This window comes from Rhyacophila brunnea, unplaced genomic scaffold (assembly GCF_057557595.1).
Source record: "Rhyacophila brunnea isolate RB1 unplaced genomic scaffold, BYU_Rbru_1.0 scaffold_22, whole genome shotgun sequence".
NCBI lineage: Eukaryota > Metazoa > Arthropoda > Insecta > Trichoptera > Rhyacophilidae > Rhyacophila > Rhyacophila brunnea.
In genome coordinates this window covers 11698203-11722848 of record NW_028232882.1, presented here as the reverse complement: position 1 = coordinate 11722848, position 24646 = coordinate 11698203, and the positions used below count along the sequence as shown (strand labels likewise).

The 24646-nt window shown below is 32.3% G+C and overlaps 1 protein-coding gene across 3 annotated transcripts in view; it reads right to left on the bottom strand.

Moving 5' to 3' along the window:
- Positions 1-24646, bottom strand: part of STUB1 (STIP1 homology and U-box containing protein 1) — a 66863-nt gene that overhangs the window by 29382 nt on the left and 12835 nt on the right. Inside the window, exons 6-7 of one of the 3 annotated variants that reach the window (XM_085949980.1) lie at positions 24248-24364; positions 6470-21858 (exon numbers count right to left, since the gene is read on the bottom strand). In XM_085949980.1, the coding sequence (XP_085806106.1) occupies positions 21733-21858; positions 24248-24364 (243 nt within the window). In that variant the 3' untranslated portion in view covers positions 6470-21732. Of the gene's footprint in view, positions 1-6469; positions 21859-23268; positions 23664-23754; positions 24365-24646 lie in introns of those variants that run through there. The other 2 variants (XR_015070990.1, XM_085949979.1) reach the window with 2 other exon arrangements.

Below are 24646 nucleotides of genomic sequence, written 5' to 3'. Positions count from 1 at the left end.
ATGATAATAAAGTCATTTTTTTTTATTATTTAATAGGTCTTATTTTATAATGTGCTTCGTAAAAGATTTAAAAGGCGAAATAAGTATATTATGAAAAAATCCATTTTTAAAAGTGTTCTAATAAAATAATATTTTTATCATTAAAAAGTGAAATAAACTAGTTTTAAATACTTACCTACTATTATAATAATATATAAATAATTTCATTATTAATAATACTTCATTTATTATTATAATGTAAGCCTAATTTTATGAGATTGGGCTTGTAGTGTTAGCTTAGAAAGCATCTTTGAAACAAGTAAATTTAATGTAATTTTAATTAATTCGTAATAATTGAAAACAAAACTATTTAGTTTGTAAGTAATTCAATTAGGTATTCAATGATCATTATCAAAATCAGTGATGACCAACCTTCCTTTTCGCGAGAGCGTAATTAAATACTTAATGAAAACTTTGGGGGGGCGCATTTATCTAGAAATAGGTATAGTTTTTTGTACAAATATCCAAACTGATTTTTACTCTGCTTCTCTCGGGGCAGATCGAAGACTGTCCCCAGTAAGCTCCTTCACTTGGTCGCTCTTCCTCTGCTTCATCTTCCCTGGAAGCTACCCAAAAACCACCAGTCTCTCCAGGTTATCCAGTCCACGTCCACGTTGAACATATTGTAAAAAAAAAACTGCATGCGTCTCAGGCATACTGTCGAGAGCTGTTCCTTTATTTGTAGTCTCTGGATGATTGACTGGTTCATCCTGTTCTCTGACCAAGATAATTGTACAAAACAATAAAATCTTTTTCATTCTTTGACACATTATATTATTATAAAACAAGTCTTTGCTGGACCGTCGAAATTCAGCTCCGGGGGTTCACATCTCCCGTGAGCTGCGGGTTGCTCATCACTGATCTAAATTGAAGATCTTGGCATAAAAACAGCAAATGTCACAAAACACTTTTTTTTCAGGAGAGGGTAAAAACATAATATCTTGGTTGTCAAATTTTTTTTTATTAATTTGACAATGAGAAATTATAGAAAAACCGTATATGCACTATATGAATGTAAAAAAAATATTAAATTTATTTCGGTTAAATAGATATTTAAGAAAGAATGAGTGTGACATTTGCTGTTTTTACACAATTTTTGGACATTTGTTGTTTTTATTGCAAAATTGAAAAGATCGAAATGTAAATAGTATGACTAAAACTATAATTTTATTAAATAAAATAAAGAATATATATTTCTGTTATTTTTTAATCATAATACAACTTTTAATAAGGTTTGAATATATTATTTACCTATTAACAAACGACTTCAATGTTTCTAAAAAATCAAGAATTAAATATTTGAAAAAATGTTTTAATCATGTGCTGATTGATATTGCAATACTGATTAGCTTCGTATTATTATTATTGATTTAATTTAATAAAACACATTTTTTAGTATCTACTTATTCCACTTTTAATAAAAAAGTCTGGACCGGTTTCGTCAGCCTCTGTTTTTTTGCCAACTGTTTTCAACAGTTGAAAATGTCCCTCTAAGGCGAACGAAACCTATCCAGATTTATTTATTAAAAGTGGAATAAGTACTAAAAATGTGTTTTATTAAATAAAATCATTAACACAATGGATTTCCACCATGAATTGATAGTTAACACGAAAAAAGAAAACCGATAAGCCTCGTCTGACACCTTCACTATCAGCAAATTAAACGATACATTTATTGGGTTTTGTAAATATTTAGCTAATTTTAAAATATTTTTTTATTTAGCTCCTTTCAACGGAACTAATCCACCATATGTTGTTTTAAATGCAATCGTGACTTGCATTTGATTTTTATTCACTACATTGAATCTATACCACAGCCTAGAGAGAAACTGAAATGTTCGCAAAGCACTTCTCCCTTACTAGCCTGGTCTATTTTGTACATTATAACTAGCCTACAAATTTTTACCGAAAAATGCCTAAGTTTTAACCTATATTTCATATTAAAAAAATCTTTTTCTCCGGTCTCTTTAGATTTTATAATGAAGGGCCCAGAATTTTCCTTATTGCATCCAACTGAACAATAATGAAAGTCACCGTTATTTGGTAAAAACGTTGCATGGTTTTGTTAATTTTTCTCTTTCGAGACGTTTCAGATGTCTATACTAGTAATATCCATGATAAAATATAAAAACAATCATAAGAAAACGTTATAAAAAGCAATAATTAAACGAATCAAGGATAATTTGACAGCTCAGACACTAAATTGTATGGAATGTATACTAACATTACTAACGCCGCCTGGTGATAAAAATGTAGAACTACTGGACCTTTGCTGTTTTCACACAAAAATGCCTGGACTATTGCGGTTTTTAGAAAAGTGGCATATTTTTGAGAGCAGATTTGAGGGACTTATGATTTTTTAAAAAAATATATATTTGCACAGTTGTATGTAATCATACACAGGGAATATAGAAATGCAATAAAATGAAAATGGAAAAAAGTGGACATTTGATGTTTTTATGCCAAGATCTTCAATTGTAATGTTAAGCGGCTAAGCAATGTTTTATATTACTACAAAACTAATTTTATTGACATATTTAATTCTCTACCTGAAAACCGGTGAACGATTGCCCAAGAACACTTTCAGAAAAGTGCAATTGAAGATTTTTCAGGTCTATGGACCTTTGACTTTTTGGTGTTTGTTATGAATAGACAGAAAAGGTGAATAATAATTATGATGCTGTAGGTACAATATCTGTATATACTTAACTATTTTTTTGGAAATTGGTACATACGACACACTGGCTTTGGGTAGAGAATTAAACAAGAGAAGGTAAACGCTAAATTGACTTAATGAACTCTTGCAGTTCGACACTCGTTGCAAATTCCAGAGCATAATATATCAATGTAGATAAAGATGGTTCAAACCTGGAAAATAAAACATGTGGATTTTGATACAAATGAATTGCAATGAGCTATGGCTTTCAGCTAATTTAATCATTAGCCTTAAGCCTCAATTACATTGAGCTTCTTTACGATCTGTGTGTTGGCGAATTTATAATCTGCCTGTAAAGTCGCCCAGTGTAATCATCGAACAAGCTAACATGTCCAATGTAATTGAGGCTTTAGTAACTTAATTATTAATTAATTCAATTTCAAATACAATAGTTACATTTCCTTCAAAAAAGGTTCGAATACCTATTAACAAATTTAAGAGTGAAAATCCCAAAAAAGAAAAGAATTCCAAATAAAAAGTAGAAAGCTAAAATGATGACACTTGATATTCATTGATTCCAACTACCTTCATAAAATACGGGATTTTTTATAATATACCTAAATAACATCACGTTAAACAGTTAAAACATTTTAAATTAGCAAGTTTGAGAACCTGTTGCGGAGCTTGCCCAACTCTGAAACCCTGCAACACAAGGTATTATCTATGTGCAACTAAAACTTTAACGCTTTCCAATTTTAATGGGATTTTCATGGATTTTGATCTTTCTATAACAGCCTAGTAATCGTGATATATTATTTTTCATTAATAATTCTATCATTGCAGTCTAGTCTGCGTCAACTTCTGTGAATAGAGGTCTCACCAGTTGGCGGTAAAATTGTCATCCACATGGTCGGCAGGCATCTTCAAGATTATTCAGTCACTTTAGCGTATTCAATCATAGATAATTCGCAAATATTGTTTTTATTTATATGGGCTCAAACAACAGCAACCGTCTCCAGGATGAAACAGATGCCGCTGTATGTTACAATTTATTAGTTAGTGTTGCCAAGATCTAACGTACGAAGTTGTTTAATTTCATTTCTTTATATCGTAAGAATTATCTCACAAAAAATATTATTTAATTGAATTGCTGGGATAAAATCATAATTTATATGACCTTGTTCATATTCCAAATATTCAAATTGTGCATGTGTTGTCTTAAAATATTGTAAATAAGAGAAAACTATAAAACTGTAATGTCAAAATACACTGTTTCTTTTTCAAAAATACGTATATTATTTATTTCATTTGATTTACCATGATTTCTAGCTATTATGTATGCACCATCACCCAACAGCTGCTATTATTTAAGATTTGGGTATAGGTAAGTACATAATTGACTTAAAATTTACTATAGAAAAACGATGATGCCTTCTTCTGCCGGATGGAGTTTTTTTTGTGGTTTTCCTAGCAAAGCTACTGAAGCATATTTTATCATAAATGCTTTTTCTCCATGCAACAATAACAAAGTTTTCTCTCCGCAGTTTATATGAAGATTAGTAGACATAGGCCTTTCGCTTATGGAGAAACTAAAATCCGACGAACTGGCTGCTGATGGAACTCATAAACTAGCCAATAACTGATGCTTCGCATACAGCGCTACAGAAACACACTTGAAATAATAATCTCATAACCTCAAACTGTTCAAATATATATATAAAATATTATAATATATATACTAAATATAAACGGGAATATTCTGGCAGCCTGTAATTACACAGGAAGGGGTATTTCTCAACTTCTGCTAAAAATTTTAAATTAAAAACCGGTTCATCTTTAACTTTGGAGGTCTTGACTTGTTATTGCAGATTGCTTTTTCAGTTCAGTTCAGTGCTACCAATTTTGGTAAGAAAATACAAATCAACTGATATTGGCACCAGTGGCGGCTCGTCCATATGCACTGCGGAACTGCAGCCACCCCAAGCAAATTGAGTCAAATGTAATATAATATACATAAATTTATGTATATTGTATGAAAATATCAATATTATTGAGCGTGTAATCAGTTCGCCTGGGCATCGATAGGTACATCCAATGTCCAATAGTATTATCATACACCGCGGTAGATACTTGATTTTGCACAGTACCGATTTCAATAGAATAAGTGGGCGACGGAGGAGCACGGGCAGTCGTGCTCGCAGCTTTGTACTGCCGGTCAGACAGTCTGATTTCAGTATTTCTCCGTTTCTGCGTCGCACGTGAGCACGCGCGCCACAGCGTGGAAAGAAATATAGCTATAATGATTTATTAACATTTTTAAAATTTATTTCTGCAAGCAATTTATGCAAAGTGCTTTTATTATAATTATTAATATAATTAATTATTTATATTTAATTTTGATGTTAATAGTAAAATATAATCCAAATAAACATTTATTTTTATTTTTAATCAACCGCAGCACCCCCAAATATCTTATCCACGAGCCGCCACTGATTGGTACCACTGTTTTATGGAAGACTGAAAACTGAGACTAGCATGTCGCATCTCTTCAGTTTAGTCGCAAACGTTTTGAAACTGAGAGATTCCAGTCTTGCCATGAGTGAGCTGCCATTGACATACATTAGCTAGATACTGGCTGGAATTTTAGTTTCAGTCTCGTCTTTCTTGAGTGTTCCCGCGAGCGGAAGGCCTTAAAGTCACCTTTTGTTGCTTCACTTTCAAATGTTTAGGTCCACCTCTGTAGAGGAAAGGTTTCTTTTTAGGGATGACACTATTTTATTCCCAGGGCCCTCAATTGTTGAACGAAATCAGGATCTAGCCCACGGTGTTGCACTCCTAATGTCTTGCTAGATTAATATGTTTTATGTGAATGTAAAAACAGATCCTTTTGAATGCTAAACATCAATATATTATCGTTGTTTATAATAAATACAAGCCAGAAATGCCAACCACAATTGCCGTTGGCATCACAATGCATGGAATGGTAAATTATTTTGGAAAATTTTTACTGCGCAATTAATGTTTTTATAACGTTTGCTTTTTAAATTTAATTAGGTACTATTTTTAACATTTTATTTGAAGGGTAGATGATTTTGGCTAATTGGAAATTAAAGTTATTCATTAGTGTACTTAATAGGCAATTATTATTATCGCCACCATTACCGCCTATTATTATCGCCCTGGACCGAGGTAAGTGGCGCCAACTTGTGCTTGCCCTATGCCCCAATGTTGGGACGTGACAGGGTGGAAGAAAAAGATTATTATCAATTTACGACATACATATTATTATTCTGTCTTCTGTATTCTGAATAATATAATACAATCAACGCATAAAGAAATAACGTAATCACATTTAAATAATCTAAGGTTATTTATTGGTAATTATCTGATCAAAACAATAAAACTATTTGAATGACGTTCGAAGAAACTGTCGAGGTTGAGCAAAGAAAAAATGTCTTTGTGACAAATTATAAAAACAGCATTGTGTAAACAGGGAATGTAGATTCACCTACCCTCAATTGGCAAGTTTCAATTCACCGTGAGTTGTTTTTATTAGTCGCCCACACTCTGGTGTTAAATAATAATTCATTCTCGCACAATCAATAAGAAAGGTGGGTAACAACAATAATTATTATAAATGGTAACACTTCTCGCCAGGATATTGAAAAACGTCATAGCAGTGAAAGGGATTTATAGTCTCTGAGACCAATCCAGACTTTCGAGCCTGTGATAAAAATTCAGAAAGGAATAAGGTTAAAAAGACATAAAGACATAAAGAAATTTATTTTTATTGTAATAGGATAATATAATATTATATATTTCTAAAACCAAACATAGTATCTATAGACATAGAAACAAGATGAGAGTTAAATTTTAATAAAAATAATATAAAAATCAAGTCATGATCACTAATGTTATAATTATCATATTATACAGTGTGACTTCTATATTATGGCCGACATGTCAATTATGGGCATCTGGGGAACTAAAAATCCTAGTCTACGCATACGTCCTTTCACACTACATACAATACTGACATGTTGGCCAGAATATATCGCGAGCCTAAAAGTGTTTATTTTTAACAAAACAAACCTAACAATGAATTAGTATTTTAAGCTGACTCAATTATTACATTTGTTGTTTCTCCAAAAATAAACGCTTATAACATTGTAGTTCTCCACTCGCGATATGTCAAACTACAATGAAACCCCAATTTTATGTTTATGAAGGTACTTAAATAAAGGGAAAACATAAATTAGTCTTTAGTATTGAATTATTTAAATGTCAAATCTATTTTTTATTAAAAAATTATGCAAATTTTTTTTGAGCATATTATTTATGTCAACATGTTCTTTCACATTTTCAATAATAATCCTTTTCTCTTGAATTTTAACAGGTGTAAACAAACAAATAATAATTGCATTGTGCAATCCAAGTCTTTGACGCACATGTATTAAAATAAATTAGATTTTTAATTTTAATTGAATTGTAAATATTTCAGATGCAAATTGTGGAAAATGAAACAAAACTGCAGAAACTACACACAAATAGTGGGATAATGTGAATTACTGACAAGTAAAATCGGGGTTACACTGTATTCATTTAGTCACTTAAATACAGAACTATCCTATGTCACATTTCAAATATTTTTCATGAGTTCTTTAAATCCCACGTTTTCAAAGAACTCTCCTGTAAAATATATCAAATGTGACTTAAAAGAGTTATGGATTCGACTGACAATATTTGATTACAAAAATCATAATTACTATAAATATCAGTATACAATACGTAAATTAATGATATTAAAATATAAAAGATATTTGAGAACTTTGATATCAAAAGGTACATAACTACTTAGTCTTTGTTAACATTTAGGCTGTATGCATATGACAACCACTCGTGGATGCGACAGATCGCAGGCCACGTATTCATTTCGAGGATGGCCTGGACATGAGAATACGGGGAAATCAGCAGGTAACTGTTGAAGTAGCGCTCGCACCATGCACTGATAAATACCATACCGCACCCCGTTACTTCCAGTCTGTGTAATGAACACCTGGTTTGCAACCTGTTACATACACAAGTGGTTGTCGTGTGCGTGAGGGCCTTAGATGTCAATTCGTTATATCTACCTAATACAATATCTATTTTAAAAACTACTATAAAACCTATATAAATCCTAATGCATGTACATAGAATTTTTTCTGTTCTGTCAACATTTTTAATATTGGTTTTATATACCTTTTGATAATGTTCTACTCATTTAGGCTTCCACAAGTATTCGCATATACACAACGGTTAAAATTTTTCTGAAAATTAGATGAAACCGGTCCTGAACATAATTCTTTTTTTTACAAAGGCTATTAAACTAAACTAAAAAAATTAAAACCTTTGTTTTTTAGCGTAAACAAATCGAGAACAATCTCATCGGGTTGTTATTCGAAATGACAGAAAGACTTGAACGGTCACCCCAACTTCCAATACCGTGATCATTGGTGAGGAGTCATAACGCGAGCCTAATACTACAAAATACTATAAGGTTTAAGTGTTTATTTTTGAAAAACAAACTTAACAATGAAGTAGCTGCCGCATTGTTATTTTTGTTTCACCAAAAATAAATACTTAGAACTTTGTAGTTCTACACTCGTGATAGGTATACAGGTACAACCCAGAAACTAAGGTGCACTAAGTTGTCACCGTAGAAACATCACATCTGATTCAGTTTTTCTTGGCCAAATTTAACACTCCTGTGGTTCATCAGGCTCCCTGTTTTCCCAACACGGTTCCTAGTAATTTTTGACTTTTCTCCGAGTTGCAAATGCCACTGGAAGGAACTCAATTTCACTCACAAAATTGTATTTTACGCAGCCAGAGATTGTATACTTTTTCAATAAACCTTATATATTATAATACATTAAATAAGCATACTTAAATTTTTAACAGACCAATAATTGCAACAGTTTCATACATATATTATAAATTCAATCCACAATATAATTTAATATGCTTTGAACAATGTAGGTATATGTTACACAATTTTTGACAATTAGAGGATGTCATGTATTTATAAACCAAGTGAGATTTTGTCATGAGAGTTCTTAGTTTCACTAAAAGGTAAAGTCCACCTAGTCAAGTCTTCAGTGATCTCTGTCTTTCGTTAAGATGTCGAGAAGCAAAAAGAAGACATAAGATTGATGCCTTAGAGATCCGGTGTTGAGAGAGATATGTCGAAGATACTGTTGACCAATCTCCACACTGGATTAAAAAAATGTGACAAAATAGCTATCCAAAATTGTACCTGGATAATCAACCATACGGACAGATTCACAAGCTAATTCAACAACCATTGGGATTAATATTGAAGAAAATTACTGCAAAAAACACGAATTTGAAAAATCCAATTTAATAGCTAACTGAATAAGTTACACTTTTAGGTTTTTCTTTTTATTCATTCAGAAATAATAATATAGCAACCTCAAAGAAAACAAACAAATTATTTTAAAAATCTTTCTCTCTAAAAATTGAACTATAATTTTTTGTGACTCCTCCATAACTCATGCGAGATGATCACAATTTAGAGGCTCATTCTCAGTGGAAATATCAAGGGGAATGTGGATGGCGAAATGCTCAGATTGCTGGAATCACAATCCCCAACGATGAGGATTACGACAAATATGAAGAACTACTTTCTACTTGATTTATTAATGCATAACGCAGTCCAAGTAATAATGCCACGATACATATATGTAGGTACCATTACACAATAATTATGTAATTAATTTCCAGGTATCGGTCATTTTGGGTATGATAAATTAGCACCAAAATTATACATCACTAAACTTATGATATTATTAACTGTCAATTATTGGTGGAAAGACATTGCATTAATCAAAATAAAAAACAATATAATCAGTCTACTTAAAAATCAAAAAAAAAAGTGATATATCCTCATAAATAGGCTTACCATACGTCCCGGTTCGATCGGGATTGCCTCGGTTTCACACATTGGTCCCGGCCGGTTTGGCATTTTGTCCCGGTTATTGTTCTGAGAATGAATGATTGTCAATAATAAATTCTCATGATTAATTGGCTGACTTACAGAAGACGCATTTTATAAGTGTTACTAACGACACTTGAAATAGAAAAGAAGTAAAACTAGTGCCTGTCTACCAGGAACGTCCACAGTTTTGGAGCATGTTTTCTCGATCGTGAAAGACATTTGGTCGGATGACCGAGGCCGCATGCTACGGTATGGGCGCAATACTTCGGCAATACATGCAACTTTTTTTATGAGAAAATTAAAAAAAATGATAAAGTGCTGAAAAAAATTCATTCCAGCGAGAAGTGGTACGACTGGTACAATAAATAAATAAAATATTTTTAATTTCCGCTGCAGCAGACCTTCTGAATTCTTCTTTTGTACATACTTTTAATAATAAAACAATTTTTGGTGATTAAATTTGTTTTTTGCCGTATTTCCTGTTCCTGTCCCGGATTAGAGAATCATAATTATGGTAAGCCTACCCACCCATAAACATAATATCGTCACCGTTCAGGCAAAAGTCACCAACCCTAAAAACATAGTTTTGAGATATCGCAATTTGAAAGTTTGAAAATGCAGGAAAAATCAGATTTTAATGTTTTTAAGGTTTTATCTACATTAAATTATTTTCTCATGTCTTCTTAATAATTTCTTTAAGGTAATTTTACTTTTTGATGCTAATTAAAACATCTGGAAGGTTTCGAAGGAGGCAAGGTAGCTCAATTATGGTTTGGTGACTTTTGCTTGTTAATAATCTGAACAATGTTAGCCAAAAGAAGGATCAGTAAAACTCACCATCCATAGTATAGTGACTTTTGCTTGTATATTTATAACGAAGGATTTATTTTTTTTATATAGTCAATAATGTCTATTCACCTATAATGACTTTTGCTTGTTAAGATTTTATCGAAAGTCATTTAGTGAAAAACAAATAATTCGGATTTATGCAAAATTTTACTAACTAATGTACCGTGGTGAGTTTTGCATCAGAACATAATTTTACGCTTCGGGTGACTAACTCAACTCAAAACTGCCATTTTCAGGGTTGGTGACTTTTGCCTGAACGGTGACGATATTATGTTGTTGTGCATAATGTCAATACTATTATCATTGCAATATACTGTATCTGACTTCAAATATTGTCTTTTATTTATTTTCGCCACAATTTTGATTTACGAATACTTCTTTTGAGTTCTTAATTCAATGTCACTCCAAGAGATGGCACCACTTGTACGGGGTCATCATCTTGTATGGAACTTACGAATCTATATTATTATGTCTGTTATCTATGACATAATTATGTTGGAGAGAAGTACCTAAGACATATTGTGTTTTATTTTAATTAATTCAAAAGGCATTATAGTAATATGTAGTAACAATAATAAAAAATAAGTGAAGACATTTAAAATATATTTAATATTATATAAAAAAAATATTAAAAATAAAAAGATGAAGACATTAAAAAGTTCCCAGTAGGAATTACAATATGTAAACAATTAATATAATACATATGTATTACAATTGAAATACGACATAATTTTATACATATTATATAAAACATGGAATCATTTTTCAAAACAGAAAATTGTGTAGGTAAATCCAGTAACTGTAATTTAATCAATGACATTAATATGGACGAATCATCTGGAAAAGAAAATGACACTCACTTTATTGTCGGGTCTGCCGAATGGCATAATCTGTTCTAACGCCATTACAATAAAGGTGATATTGCTATAAATTCCTGATGCTTTTTGTTGGGTCTGCCGAATGGTTTGGTTCGAACGGGTTCGCTCAAATGAACATTGACATTAGAAACACTGCTCTAACGCCATTACAATAAAGGTCATATTGCTATAAATTCCCGATGCGTGATATCGCATAATGGAAATATCGTGACGTCTACCTATACGTGCGAATTTACATGCTATCTACTGCATTGAGTGCGTCGTCCATTAATAATGTCATTGAGTTTAATAGCATTGATAGAGCGTCACAATGGGATATTTTTTTATAAGATAAAATTTAAGAGACACATAAGTACCTACATGACAAACCATAGGGACAAATGGGATATTAATACAATGTTATTTATTACATATTGGATGAATGAAGCTTTGGTTTTCCCTATTTGCATATAAATCTCCAAATTTAAACTGTAAAGGCATGGAAAAAAACAACAGAATAGACACAACCAAAACGATAAATGAGTCAGTCGTCACCACAATCTGCTTGGAGGATGATAACTTGGAAAAACATATGGTTGACATGCCCTGCAGTTTTCAAGAGAATGGATCTTGAAAACGGCATATTCAATCCCAGATTAAACTGGTGGCTAATTTTTAACTAATTACGTAAACGATGCGTGGGATTCTTCGCAAAATCTTTCAATATCAAAGTCAGTGTGTCGCAGGCAAAATAAGGCACTATAAAAGATGTTAAATTCTGCCAAATATATATAGCCTTCTGTGGTTTCCCTATAAAAATCGCTGAAAGCAATTGAAGACACAAGTGGATGAAGGAGTTACAAAATCAAAGTTTTGAGTAAATTGAGGTCAACGTTTTTTTGATGTATTTTTTTCAGTTGAGGATGATTTAACTAGTGATGTATTCAAGTGGTAACTAAGGAACACACAATTTTACTAACATCAGAAATAGTTTGTTAAAATCTTCAAATGTGTAATTTATTTATAAAAACGTGTACATGACACCTACATCCACTAGAGAAAATAACAAAATAAAACTAAAACTAAAAAAAATAAGGTAACATAGTCCCTTCTAGGGAATCCAATCCCGGGATCCCGAATCCCGTGATCCCGAGCTATTTTCGATACCTATGAATCCCGGGATTGATAAACACAATCCCGGGATTTCGGGATTGATTTTTTTTATCAATTTTTATGGAAAATATAACAGAAAAAATACTTTTAATACAAAATAACTACATTAGAAATAAACTGAGTTTGAACGAAGTTTGATGTGTAGGTTGCCAATTCATTTTATTTTTTCACATAGATTATTAAAAATGAGAAAGATTGGTAAAAAAACAATGCTTCGCACTTTTAACAAAGTAATTCCACCATGATATCATACGTTTTACGGCAGTTTCATATTTGGCTGACTAATTAGATTTATGAAGCGGAAAGGCCATAAGTACGCCATGATTATTTGCTTTACTATTTTAAATCTCGCTGATCTATTCATTTTGTCTTTACTATCAGAAATAGCAATCTCATATTAAATTCACATTATTATTTATATTATAATATTATTTACTCCATTAAACTTGTGTATTTCCAAGATTTAACGTATACAATATTAACAATAAATGTCTTAAATAGTATAAATTATACTAGATTTATTTTTGACCGATTTTATCAATGTTATTTGTAAATATAAAAAAATTATATTAACAATGGAAAAAAATCCCAATCCCGGGACCAGTCCCGGGATCCCGGGATTGTCAAATTGTAATTCCGAAATCCCGGGATCAGAATTTTGGCTCGGGATTGGATTCCCTAGTCCCTTCATCCCTTGCCGTAATGCCAGACCAATGATTATTATAAGATGTTTGATACATCCATAAGAAAGATGGGTACATAACACCTTCATCCACGCAATAAAAAGACTGTCATAAAATGTAACATAACACCTTCATCCACTTATGTCTTCATTTTTATATGGAAGAAAGAAACAAGTATTCAACTATCACGTTATCGGTAAGCACACTGATGTATGAACAGAGACAAAATGAATGACAATATTAATTGGCTGTGTCAAAGTCTAAGATTGTTAAAGAGAAGGAAGGTCTCAAGGGCAAGGAAGGTGGATGAACCAAATAAAGAGTTCCAAAGGTTTTATATTGTAACAGTACGGTCCTGTCATGATCGCCCCACATAGAACAAGGATATACTTAAGAGCATACTTCAGTGAAACGGTATAATTTTCAACAGTAGGTGCGACAAAATTTCTCACTAGTCGCCAATCGGAGACTGATAGTCGAGGTGTCCGCACGTCGATTTATTTTGTGATGGCGTCGGATGAAAATATTCTTAAATCGTGTAAAGATGACTAAAAAACTTTACATATGTACTCAAAAAGAAAACAAGTCAATGAATATACTATTATTATTTAGTAATATAACAATAAACATAACATTAAATGGACGCATGTTGGATTTTTATGACAAATTATATTTCGTTCGCCACATGTCGTTTGCACAATCCGCGCATCGCCTAGCCACGATCTTTTTAAACCATGCCTCAACTGAATGAGGCTATAGCCTTAAACAAAATGCAATTTCTCTTAATCAATTAAATCAGAACTCAGTATAACCAACCGTACTATAATTATAGTACAATACTATAATTTTGAAACCGCGAAAAATGTAAAATACTACAATTTTACGCAAATATACCATAATTTTGAAGGATTCAAGATGAAAAATGTTCCTGTACCACAGTTTTTTTTCAGAAATACTATAATTTTTACCCTTTTGTACTATAATCAACATAGAAAATGATGGCAACACTGTCAGAGCTGCACAATTAACCAGTTTGAACATTGATAACATCAAATAATGTATGTCTAACTGGCTAGCCCTGGAACAAAGGTTATCACACTTGGTTTCTGATATTAAGTCACTGATGAATCTTGTAAACCCATAAATCTCGTTTCAGTAAAAACTAAGATATCTACTGAATACACTAGTATTATCGAATATTTACCTCTGTGTAAAATCTTATACCCATAACACATCTAATCATTTCAAAAATCAATCCACAAAAACCTCAAAACTAGTTTCCATACAATGTAAAAATTTGCAAACCTAATACCGAAATACAATCCCTCCCATTTTGTATACCTAGAGACTTTGTTTTTGTTTTTCATTTTCTTAAATTTCAAACATACTTTCCCATCCACCATCCCACGTCTCCACACCCATTATGTAGACATATACTGTGGCTTAATGAATAATGGGTGCCTTTTAATGCTTGGTTGGTAAATACTAGAATGTGCGTGATTTCTATTCTGATTAAATATATTACGGTCAATCCTCGACGAGAAAAGATCTTCTCGAAAGACGTAAAATGCCGCAAACTTTTTGAAAACTGAGAAATTTACCTTCGGAATTAGCATGCGGTAATGGCTAACTGGTTCAACAGAGGGTCGGACCGACTCGAGAAGCTCTTTCAACCGACATATGAAGCACCCAGTTTCAAAACCCCTTAAAACGATTTCACGATAACGACACAAATGAGAAAAGTCATATCTATTAAATAATTAAATCAGTGAATGTTATGTATTTATTATTTAATTCGTACATTCTAAAGAGTATTTTCGCTTATCCATATTAGGGGCATTTGAAAAGCACATCCAACCATTTTAGCGGGTTCTGAAATTTACCCTAATTTTTGATGATACGGTTCTTAGCGTTAATTAATTATATATATAGGTAACAAAAATATCGATCTAAATACATATCTAATACAAATATTTTCAAAAACCGTTTTAGGGGGATTTGAAACTAGGCACTTCATATGGGGACACTCCCAGAGGGTGTGATCGGCAACCTGCAATTCGCTACATAAGCAAGTCGAAGTTTCTATCAATTTCACTCTATTAAATTTCAAACTTCTAAAATTAAAATTAAACTATCCATTCTCCTGAATAAAAAATTGTTTTCGATTTATGAGATTTACAAGATAGACGATACAGTAAAACCACATTAATTCGAAATAGATGGAACAGAAAATCGAATTAGGAAATACAGTCGAACTCGATTATTACAATCACGGAAATAGCGAGATCTCGGATGTAATGAGGAAACATTCGTTGACATTTTAGTTTACAATTTTCTCCATACATTTATTCACTTTTATAACGAGCTACTTATCAGATATACCGAGCAAAAATTTTCTTAAAACTGTTAATATGTCGATCATTTAATAACATTTTCGACCCTAAGCAATAAAATCCGACCGTAAACCGATGCCGCCGGGATCGGATTACGTTAATGACACTATTTACGTGTCCAAGTACCTAAGTGGTGTTTTCGCCAACAATATTGAAAAAGTTTCCACGCATACGGTTGAAATGTAAAAAATGTAAATTTGTATGTAAAAAATCGCATTCGCATTCGCAAAAATTCGCATGTAAAAAATCCAAGCTTTGTGAAGTCAGTAGGCACCTACCAGCACCGGCGGCTCAGCACTTCATTACAATAAACAACTTCTTTTGTAGTTTATGAATGCCATGTTTGTTTCGGGGATTTTCACGATGGTTTTCAGATTTTTTATGTTCTATGCTTAAATAGAACGTGGCGCGAAAAATGTATCTATCGATATAGTGAGTAATGCTTTTAACGAGCAAATTCAGTCGGTCCCATCTTACTCGTAATAACCAAGTTCGACTGTATATCAAAATTGCTATAAATAGATGAATTTTCGTGAAATATTTCAATTTACAGTGACGGATTAACCGTGTTCTTATTATCGGGGTTATACTGTATGTTATTATTGATTTTTTTTATAATCAATACAATATGCGTGTTTGGTACCCACAGAATGGAATCAATGGTTTGAATGAATGGCTAGTAACCGATATATTTCTGCAAAGATACCTCGCGGAAGATCACACGCTTCGCAATCGAGAAGAAATTATGATTAATCTCCTAATATATATTTCTAAATGGCCTTTTATCATTTATTTACATATTTTTTTATTTATTAATATGGTATTGTCAAGGTTTAATCAACACAATCAACAAACAACATCTATGGTTCGAACACTATAAACAACTTCCGTGTGCAAATATAATTTTCAAAATAAATCAGATACATTAACCCACCTTTACCTACCGAGAGAAAATTTAACCGTAATGTGATATATTTAAAAAAAAATAATTTAATATTATTACAGCATTTAAAATAAAAAACTGTATGATGGTGCATCTTATTACGAAGCTACGAGATGTTTACGAATATCTATGATATGCCAAAAGAGGTTGGATTAAAGATTGTCTCCCGGCTAAGAATAGATAAAATCTTGACATAAACATTGTACAGTACTCTTTCAGTAATCTGCCACCCCAAAAACCAGACAAGTATCCAATTAGTGAAAGCGGCAGATTATAGTGCATACATACAAAATATGGTAAAAATTAAAATAGGTATTTCGTTAAAATATTTTTTTTGAGAAATTTGTACTAGCAAATTACAGTTTTATTTATAATCAAAATCAAGTATTTACTAAATTATACATATTATTTATAAATTAAGTTCATTAACTAAATATTAAACGGTAAATCTCTTGACACAACCAGTTGTTCAGTGAGGCAGATATTCTTGAATGGCTAAGGATTCCTGGCTTTCCCTATGACCAAAAGCTTCAGTTTGTGTGTCCCGGTTGCATTGGAGCACGTCATAATTTTGATGCGGTCCTTGGACACTTTCCTCCCTGGTGCATTATTACTTTCTTCGCGATGAACGTACGTTTTACGAAGGAGAAGTTTCCAAAATAAACCCAGCTCATCAGCGTTGTATACTTGTATGCGGCAGACTACTGAATTTGACAATCGAATACCGGTGAATTATAGAGCTTTATTTTGTGCTTTCAACTAGTAACAATAGCGGCGCATTACTAAGAGTGTACTGTACATGACATGCATACAACAAAAATTCGGTGAATATGAAATGAGACACAGACTTTTTAATAACCTTGTGTTATTTTAAAATCATGTGTAGGTTACAGTGAATAACTATTTCCTATATAGGTACCCTTAAAAATGCTTAAATAAATATTAAATAGGTATATTATTATTATGCAAGAATTAACTGAAGGGATCATCAATTATTTTTAATATATTTCATTAATGAGCAGGTTTTTTTTCAGATATGATCGATTGCTGAGGTGCTGAGAGGACAAGGGATTCGACAGACCATACAAAACTAGTGACGAAGGGTGAAGGTAGACTGTCGAGATCCGACAAAAGCATTACACAGTTTTTCAGTCATAGATATTTGTTATCATTGAACTAAGAATACAAATTATAGATGGTATTGGTTAATTTTTAAAATTCAATTTAAGTCTGCATTCTTTTCAAGTTTGCATTCTGACGGTACTGCTTTACGGTAGCGAATCATGTCACCTTACGAAGGCTCAGAGCAACCGTATACTGAGTTTCGAAAACAGATGTTTACGACGGATACTGGGTGTGCGGTGGGGTATAACTTTAGGAGCAACGAGGAGATAAGAGAACGCACCAAGCAGCCTCTCATTACGTTGAGTGTTTAACTTAAAGAAATCTTCAATTTTATTTTTAGTTCAATGAAAACAAATAAGCATGACTGATAAAGTTTAGTGTGCACTATTTATGTAGGATCTTCACAGTCTACCTCCGCGCCATTCGCCACCGTCATAGATAATACAATATAATAGTGTCAGATAAGAACAGGTTTTGCCGTAAGTGCAAATAATAACCGCGTATTTTCAACGGATACGTTGCTATGAAAATAACAACATTCATACACGGGGAGATTATGAAGCAGAATCCAACAAAATCATCAGAATAAATTCACTCGTTTCCACTATTGTCTTGTCTAATGACATTTTGAAATTGACTTCAAGATAGAAACGTTGGAATGTGAATACTGGAGTAATAGTAGAAATACACACATAACCAGGTACATATCTATGTGAAAACTACATTATAATGTATTTTTTTAAATAGATGTCACTGATTCCTTTTGTTTCCTCAGCACGTCAACATGGTTTTAAAAAAATATGAATATACTCTATATATTTATAACAACATACAATATAAGTAGTAAAGAAACGAGGAATATTCTTAAAAGTTAACTATATTTTCCATAAATGAATTGTATAAAAACTTGCATACCTATCTACATTGTAAATTACTTACAACTGAACTGCATTATGTAGTTATGAAAAAATACCCGATTATATATGAATCCGCATATTATAAAACTTTTCAATTGTAAATCTATGACTCTCTGGTGTTCTAATTACATGAGCAGACATGCCCTGATCATTGTGAGCAATCGTCAACGCTTAATTAAAAACAAATTATGCAGAAGTTGATTAAAATTTCAAATGCAAAAGGAAGTTTGGCAGGGATGTATTCTTTCCCCAGTTCTCTTCAATCCATATGGCGAGCACATTATGGAGAGAGGACTAAATAATTGAGAAAACGGCGTCGCTATCAGAGGTAAAACAATTTGAAATATGTTAATGACACATTGCTCATTGCGAAATCACCCAAAGAGATGGCTATCTTGCCCCACTAGATTGAAAAAGAAAGCGACATATCCAAGACAAAATTGACGTAATAATATGTCGCAACCTAGACTCCTACTGAAAACATAGAGATGGTCAGCGAATATGTTTATCTCGGATCGAGCATATTTGAAAAAGATTCCTGCGAGACTGATATCAAAAGAATAATAGCAATGGCAAAAAAATGTTGTGTCGAAACTGCAATCAATTTGGAAGAGTAAAAATATCAGCAAAACAACTAAAATGCGTGTAGTAAGAGTAATAGCTCTCATCTTCCCTATTTGTATATATGCCTCTGAGACTTGGAGGCAAGTACTGAAGAGTAGAGGCAAGAAAAAGGCAGAGGCTAAACACTTAGAAAAGTGGTGCTGGAGGCAAATGCTGAGAATCTCGCGGATAGCCAAACGTACCAACGAATCCATAATCAGAGAACTTCAGATTCGAGACAGATTCTCCTCGGTTTGCCTTCGCCAGACTTTTGGTCATATAGCCCGCATTTTATTATGATAACCTGGAAAACTCGTGATGGAAAAATCATCAGGGTCACAATCCTGAATGATGAAGAGAAAGGATTAAATAGCTATTACACGGAACGATTTGATCATGTTGACGCATGGTTTAATTGGTTTATAACATACATAGATTGTGTTACTTGTTTTAATAATTAAATAAATGAAAAAAATATCTATCGGTCAGCTCAGTGGCTACACTAAACAGTCTTCCTTAGTTATTACTTTAAGAGTCATTGCAAACTATTAGAGATTGCATTTGAACAAGTAACTGATCGTATTTACTAGCTTACATATTCGGAATGACATTTCACAATCAAGTATGACCAGGGCAGACGGTCAGCATAAAGTCATTAAGTCTATTCATGTAATTTGCACTTGAGAGTTGCATAAGTACTTAATAAAAAGACGTAATTTAAAAATTGTTCCACAAATGCACTACGTTGTTCAAATCCAAAACAATGAATACCACAGTTTCCTGTGTCAGCTAAAAAACATCTCTCCAAATGTAGTTTCAATAAAAGTAACCGATCAGTAGTCCCAACGATTGTTACAAAGCCGATTATCCAAAATCAATAATAAGTCACTTAAAGTTAACATAATAGTAAACTTAAAACAAAGTCAAAAATTAATAAATTTTTGATGCTATTGGAATTAAAAACATTATGTATATACATAAGTGTCGGGTTGCATATTTTCAAAAATGATCACAGAGACAAAACTTTTAAATTAACTGAAACGGAGTTGCAAATTTAATATAAAGTGTTGCCCTATAAAGAAGTCAACCAATATAGACTATTATTGTCTGTATTTATAAATACAATTGATAGGTCATTCGTTTTGTGTTGCGCCTAAAATTTCAATTGTTTTACCTGTCCCTATTTAGACCGCCATCTGATCAATGATGGACAGGGCATAAAGTATGCCAATGACAGGTGAGGGAAAACATTTCGAAAAACAGCGCTTTGCAAAGAGGGCATAATATCCAAACCAATGTCTAGGACCAGTATTTTATTTAATGCCCGAAACTAAGAATATCCTGGGATCTACAATAATTATTATTCTATACATACTACATGTGAGTGGCGAAGGGTGGAGGTAGGATGTTAAGATTCGCCATACATGGTGCACACTAAGCTTTGTCAGTCATACGTATTTGTTTTCATTGAAATAAAACTACAATTCGAGGGCTTAGTGTCAAACAACACTATCTACAAAAGTGCAACTTTACAGGAGAGCCAAAAATCGTTATTTTAGATTCTTGTAACTCAACAAGGGAAAGGTTTATTTAAAACCTAATGTTAATATTTTATATTTTATTGTGTATTGTACATTTATCTTGCTTATGATGATGTTAAAATTTATAGGGATAGTTTTTAAAAAATATGAAAACAAGGGTAACTTATGTAGTTAGGGTTAAACTTTACTGACGATTTAATTAAAAATTAGAAAAGATTGACATAACGTTGTTTGACTATCATGTAGCCGTAAATGTAAAATAACGTTATCTCAAAAAAAAAAAAAAAACACTTTTTTGTAGATCACGTTGTCTGACTTTAAGCACTCGAATTTACAGATGGTGTTCGTTAATTTTTAAAAATCAATTGAACCCTGCGAAACCAAGCCATAATAGATAATAGTCAAAAAATACTCGTCTATCTACACAATATCTAAAATTATGCAATTAAATCATACATAACATTGGATATTTTATAGATTGAATAATATTTTTTATCTATTATAGTTTGGTTTAGGCAGGACTTGATGAATTTAAAAAAATTAACCAACAATATATTGTGTAATATGTATTCTTAACCCAATGAAAACAAATAAGTATGAATGGAAAAGTGTGCACAATTATGTCGTATCACCTAAAATATACCAAAACTATTACGGTTTGGTTTAGGTAGGGTTGATTGATTTTTAAAAACTAACCAACACCACCTGTAACGTTTAGTCTCAGTTCAATAAAAACAAATACGTATGACTAACAAAGTTTAATGTGCACTATTTATGGCGGATCTTACCAGCCTACCTCCACCCTTCACTACTGTTACATACAGTAGAATTTACATCAGAAATAGTAGAACATTTTATTACAACAAAAGATGTGATCCAATTTTGAAAACAAACCCTTCACACTTTTAACATTCACAGTTGCATTTAGTACCCTCAATCGGTATGTATACAATTTAATAGTCTAGGGCCCATTCATTCTCCTGAATGAAGGCATCCACCACCTCCTTCATGGTGAAGTTGGGAATGAGCTGGTCCGCTGTCAACTTGACGCGGGTCACCGGATCGAAATGACCAACCCTCTGCAGATAACAAAACACAAACAATTAATTAACATAATTTGGAACCCTCGGAAACATACCTCCTAGAAAAAAAATTGTACCAAATGCAACTTATTTTAACGAGACCTTAACAGCGATTCACTGTCATATCACATCTTCTCCTCTAAGTGATGATCTCTGATTAACATAAAACGGAACCCCAACTTTACGTGTACAAAATTTACGTTTTCCCGCTATTTCTATGTAGTTTAATTGTAATACATTTAATTCCCGGTAGGTATTACAATTTTTTTTTCACACAATTTACATCTAAAATATTCAAAATTCAATTAAAATTTCATATTAAAAATCGTTGCAATCATTGAAATAAGTTCCAGGCGCGTGTGTGAGTTTCTATTTATAAACATGTCTGTTTAAACCCATTCAAATAATGTCTCAATGAAGAAAAACATTGTCAGTTCAAGAGAAAAGGAACATTCTCGAAAAGGTGAAGGAACTTGATGGCATAATATGTATGCTCTAAACAAATTTGTATTATTTAAAAAAAAAAAAAAAATGTATTACCTAGGTATATTAAAAATTTTAATTCACGTTTTTTATGTCTGTCCCTTTAAAAACGTACCTACTTGCATTATTTTCTAGAATATTTCTAATACCTATGTTTGTAAAGTTTTAAATGGATGTCGGACGATTTGGCGCCAGGACAACTGGACGCCACGCAATTCGAAAATAAATAGACGTTAGGTACTTATAGGTACTTTTAAAAAAAAAATTTAATATTATCATTTATAGGTATTTAAATTATTATATTATGATTTAATAGTTGGTGAGAATTTAAATTATGTAAATAATGATTTAATCATGCATATGTTTAAGTTCCAACGAAAAGAGTTTTTTTATTTTTATATAAAGCTTTAGGCATGGTACCTATCTCAATTCGCAATAAAAAACATTATGTTAAGAGTAAAATGAATTAAAACTACTAAGTAGCAGATAGAAACTGATTAAAATTCCTCGTCTACGTTCTGTTTACGTGTCTACGACAGTGCGGCGTCCAGTTGTCCCATTCCCGTTTTAAATAAAATGTTAAACAAATTAATTATTATTTATTATGTGATTTGTATTTGTAGAGGATGTGAAATATCTTACAATTAAAATTATTAAAATTGATCTGAAAACAATAAAATTACAAACACAATGTCTATTGTACCTACGATTACTTCCATAATATAACCTACTAAGTTAGACGGATGTAGGCAGTCATTGAGATAAACATTGAACTTTATCTTTGAATAATTGTGGTTTAGTGGTAAAAAGCCAATTAAAAAAAACTAGTTAAAATCTATTTATACCACACAAATAGTGGACAAAAAATCATCAGAATTTGGTATTTCTATATTACGATGTCGTGTGTAACATTTTTTTTTTATTGTCCGGCATTACATGATTTTAAGTATACCAACCTTTCTCAAGTCACGACCCCATATTATAATAACCATGTAACCTGCAACCTCCTGCCACATTTGTATAAAAAGGCATTTTTAGGTTTACTAGTATGTTTCTTTTCTGTCACACATTACATATTTTCGAACCGGATTTGCTTATATTTATAAAATAGCAAACATTACATTTGTTATCATTTTACTTCATAATGGGTCTTGAAGACGTTTTTTTATGGATATCCCCTAACGGAGGTTGGGAAACCATTAGGGCTTGCGTGACCATCTGCTACATGGAACAGTCCAGTGTACCCGCACTCTGCACCAATCACGGTAGCTTTTAAGCCACAAAATGCAGCATCGTCTTCTGAAACGTTTACCATTGATCTTTCCTTGAATAACAAATTGGAGAATGCTGTACATAAATCCTCTTATAATGATGCTGCGGCATTGTTGTTTTCTAGCTTCGATACTACACAGAACTTATAGGCCCTTTCCCATTAGTTTGAGGACGTCAAAGTTCTCCGTTCTGTCAACACTATTTATTATCTTTTCTACTGGCAATTGACTGTTTTTGTTTGTGGATATACTTATTGTTCGTTGCACTTTTTATCGCATATTTTATTCTGATATTGTTCTCACTTTTTAACAGAATACTAAGAGTTTCAGTCAACGAAATTACCCCACAGGTTGGTAACCTGTGCACTATATCTGTGGACGTCTTATAGGCGATCTACAGAATTACAAATCCCCCTCTTATTTAAGTACACATATATTAATTCGACACCAGCCGATACACTTCATACAAACTAAATCATGACATGTGGGATATGACTGTAAACCTAGTGACCCTATTCATTCCACAATGACCATCACGCCATAAAGTCGTACACCACAGGATAATACATACCCGCAAATATAAAAACCTGTGTACATCATTAAAGAATTATATTTAGTTAGTTTCTACATACCTGTAGATGTTCTTCGATATCTTTACGTTCGTATGTAATTCCGCTCGGAGTTATGACCGGTTCATTGAGGATTTCAAAGCTTATTTTGCCACACAGATAGTCGGGAACTTCACGTTTCTGAAAACACATTTAAATAATATTTACATATTATTATGTACACATTAAGTAGTATTTACATATCGTGGGTATTCTGCGAATAAGCATTAAGTCAAAAATACTAGTTTTGAGATAATCGAGTTTGAAAGTTTGGACGGTCTTAACTTGTTTTATACATATAAAAGGCAAATTCCTTTCTGCGATATTGCTTTGAGTATGACTAAGTGCAGTTTCGCACGCAGAATTTTGTGAATATAGCCTGAGAATGAGAGAAGCAAATGCACTAAGTCCCTTTAGTGCCTT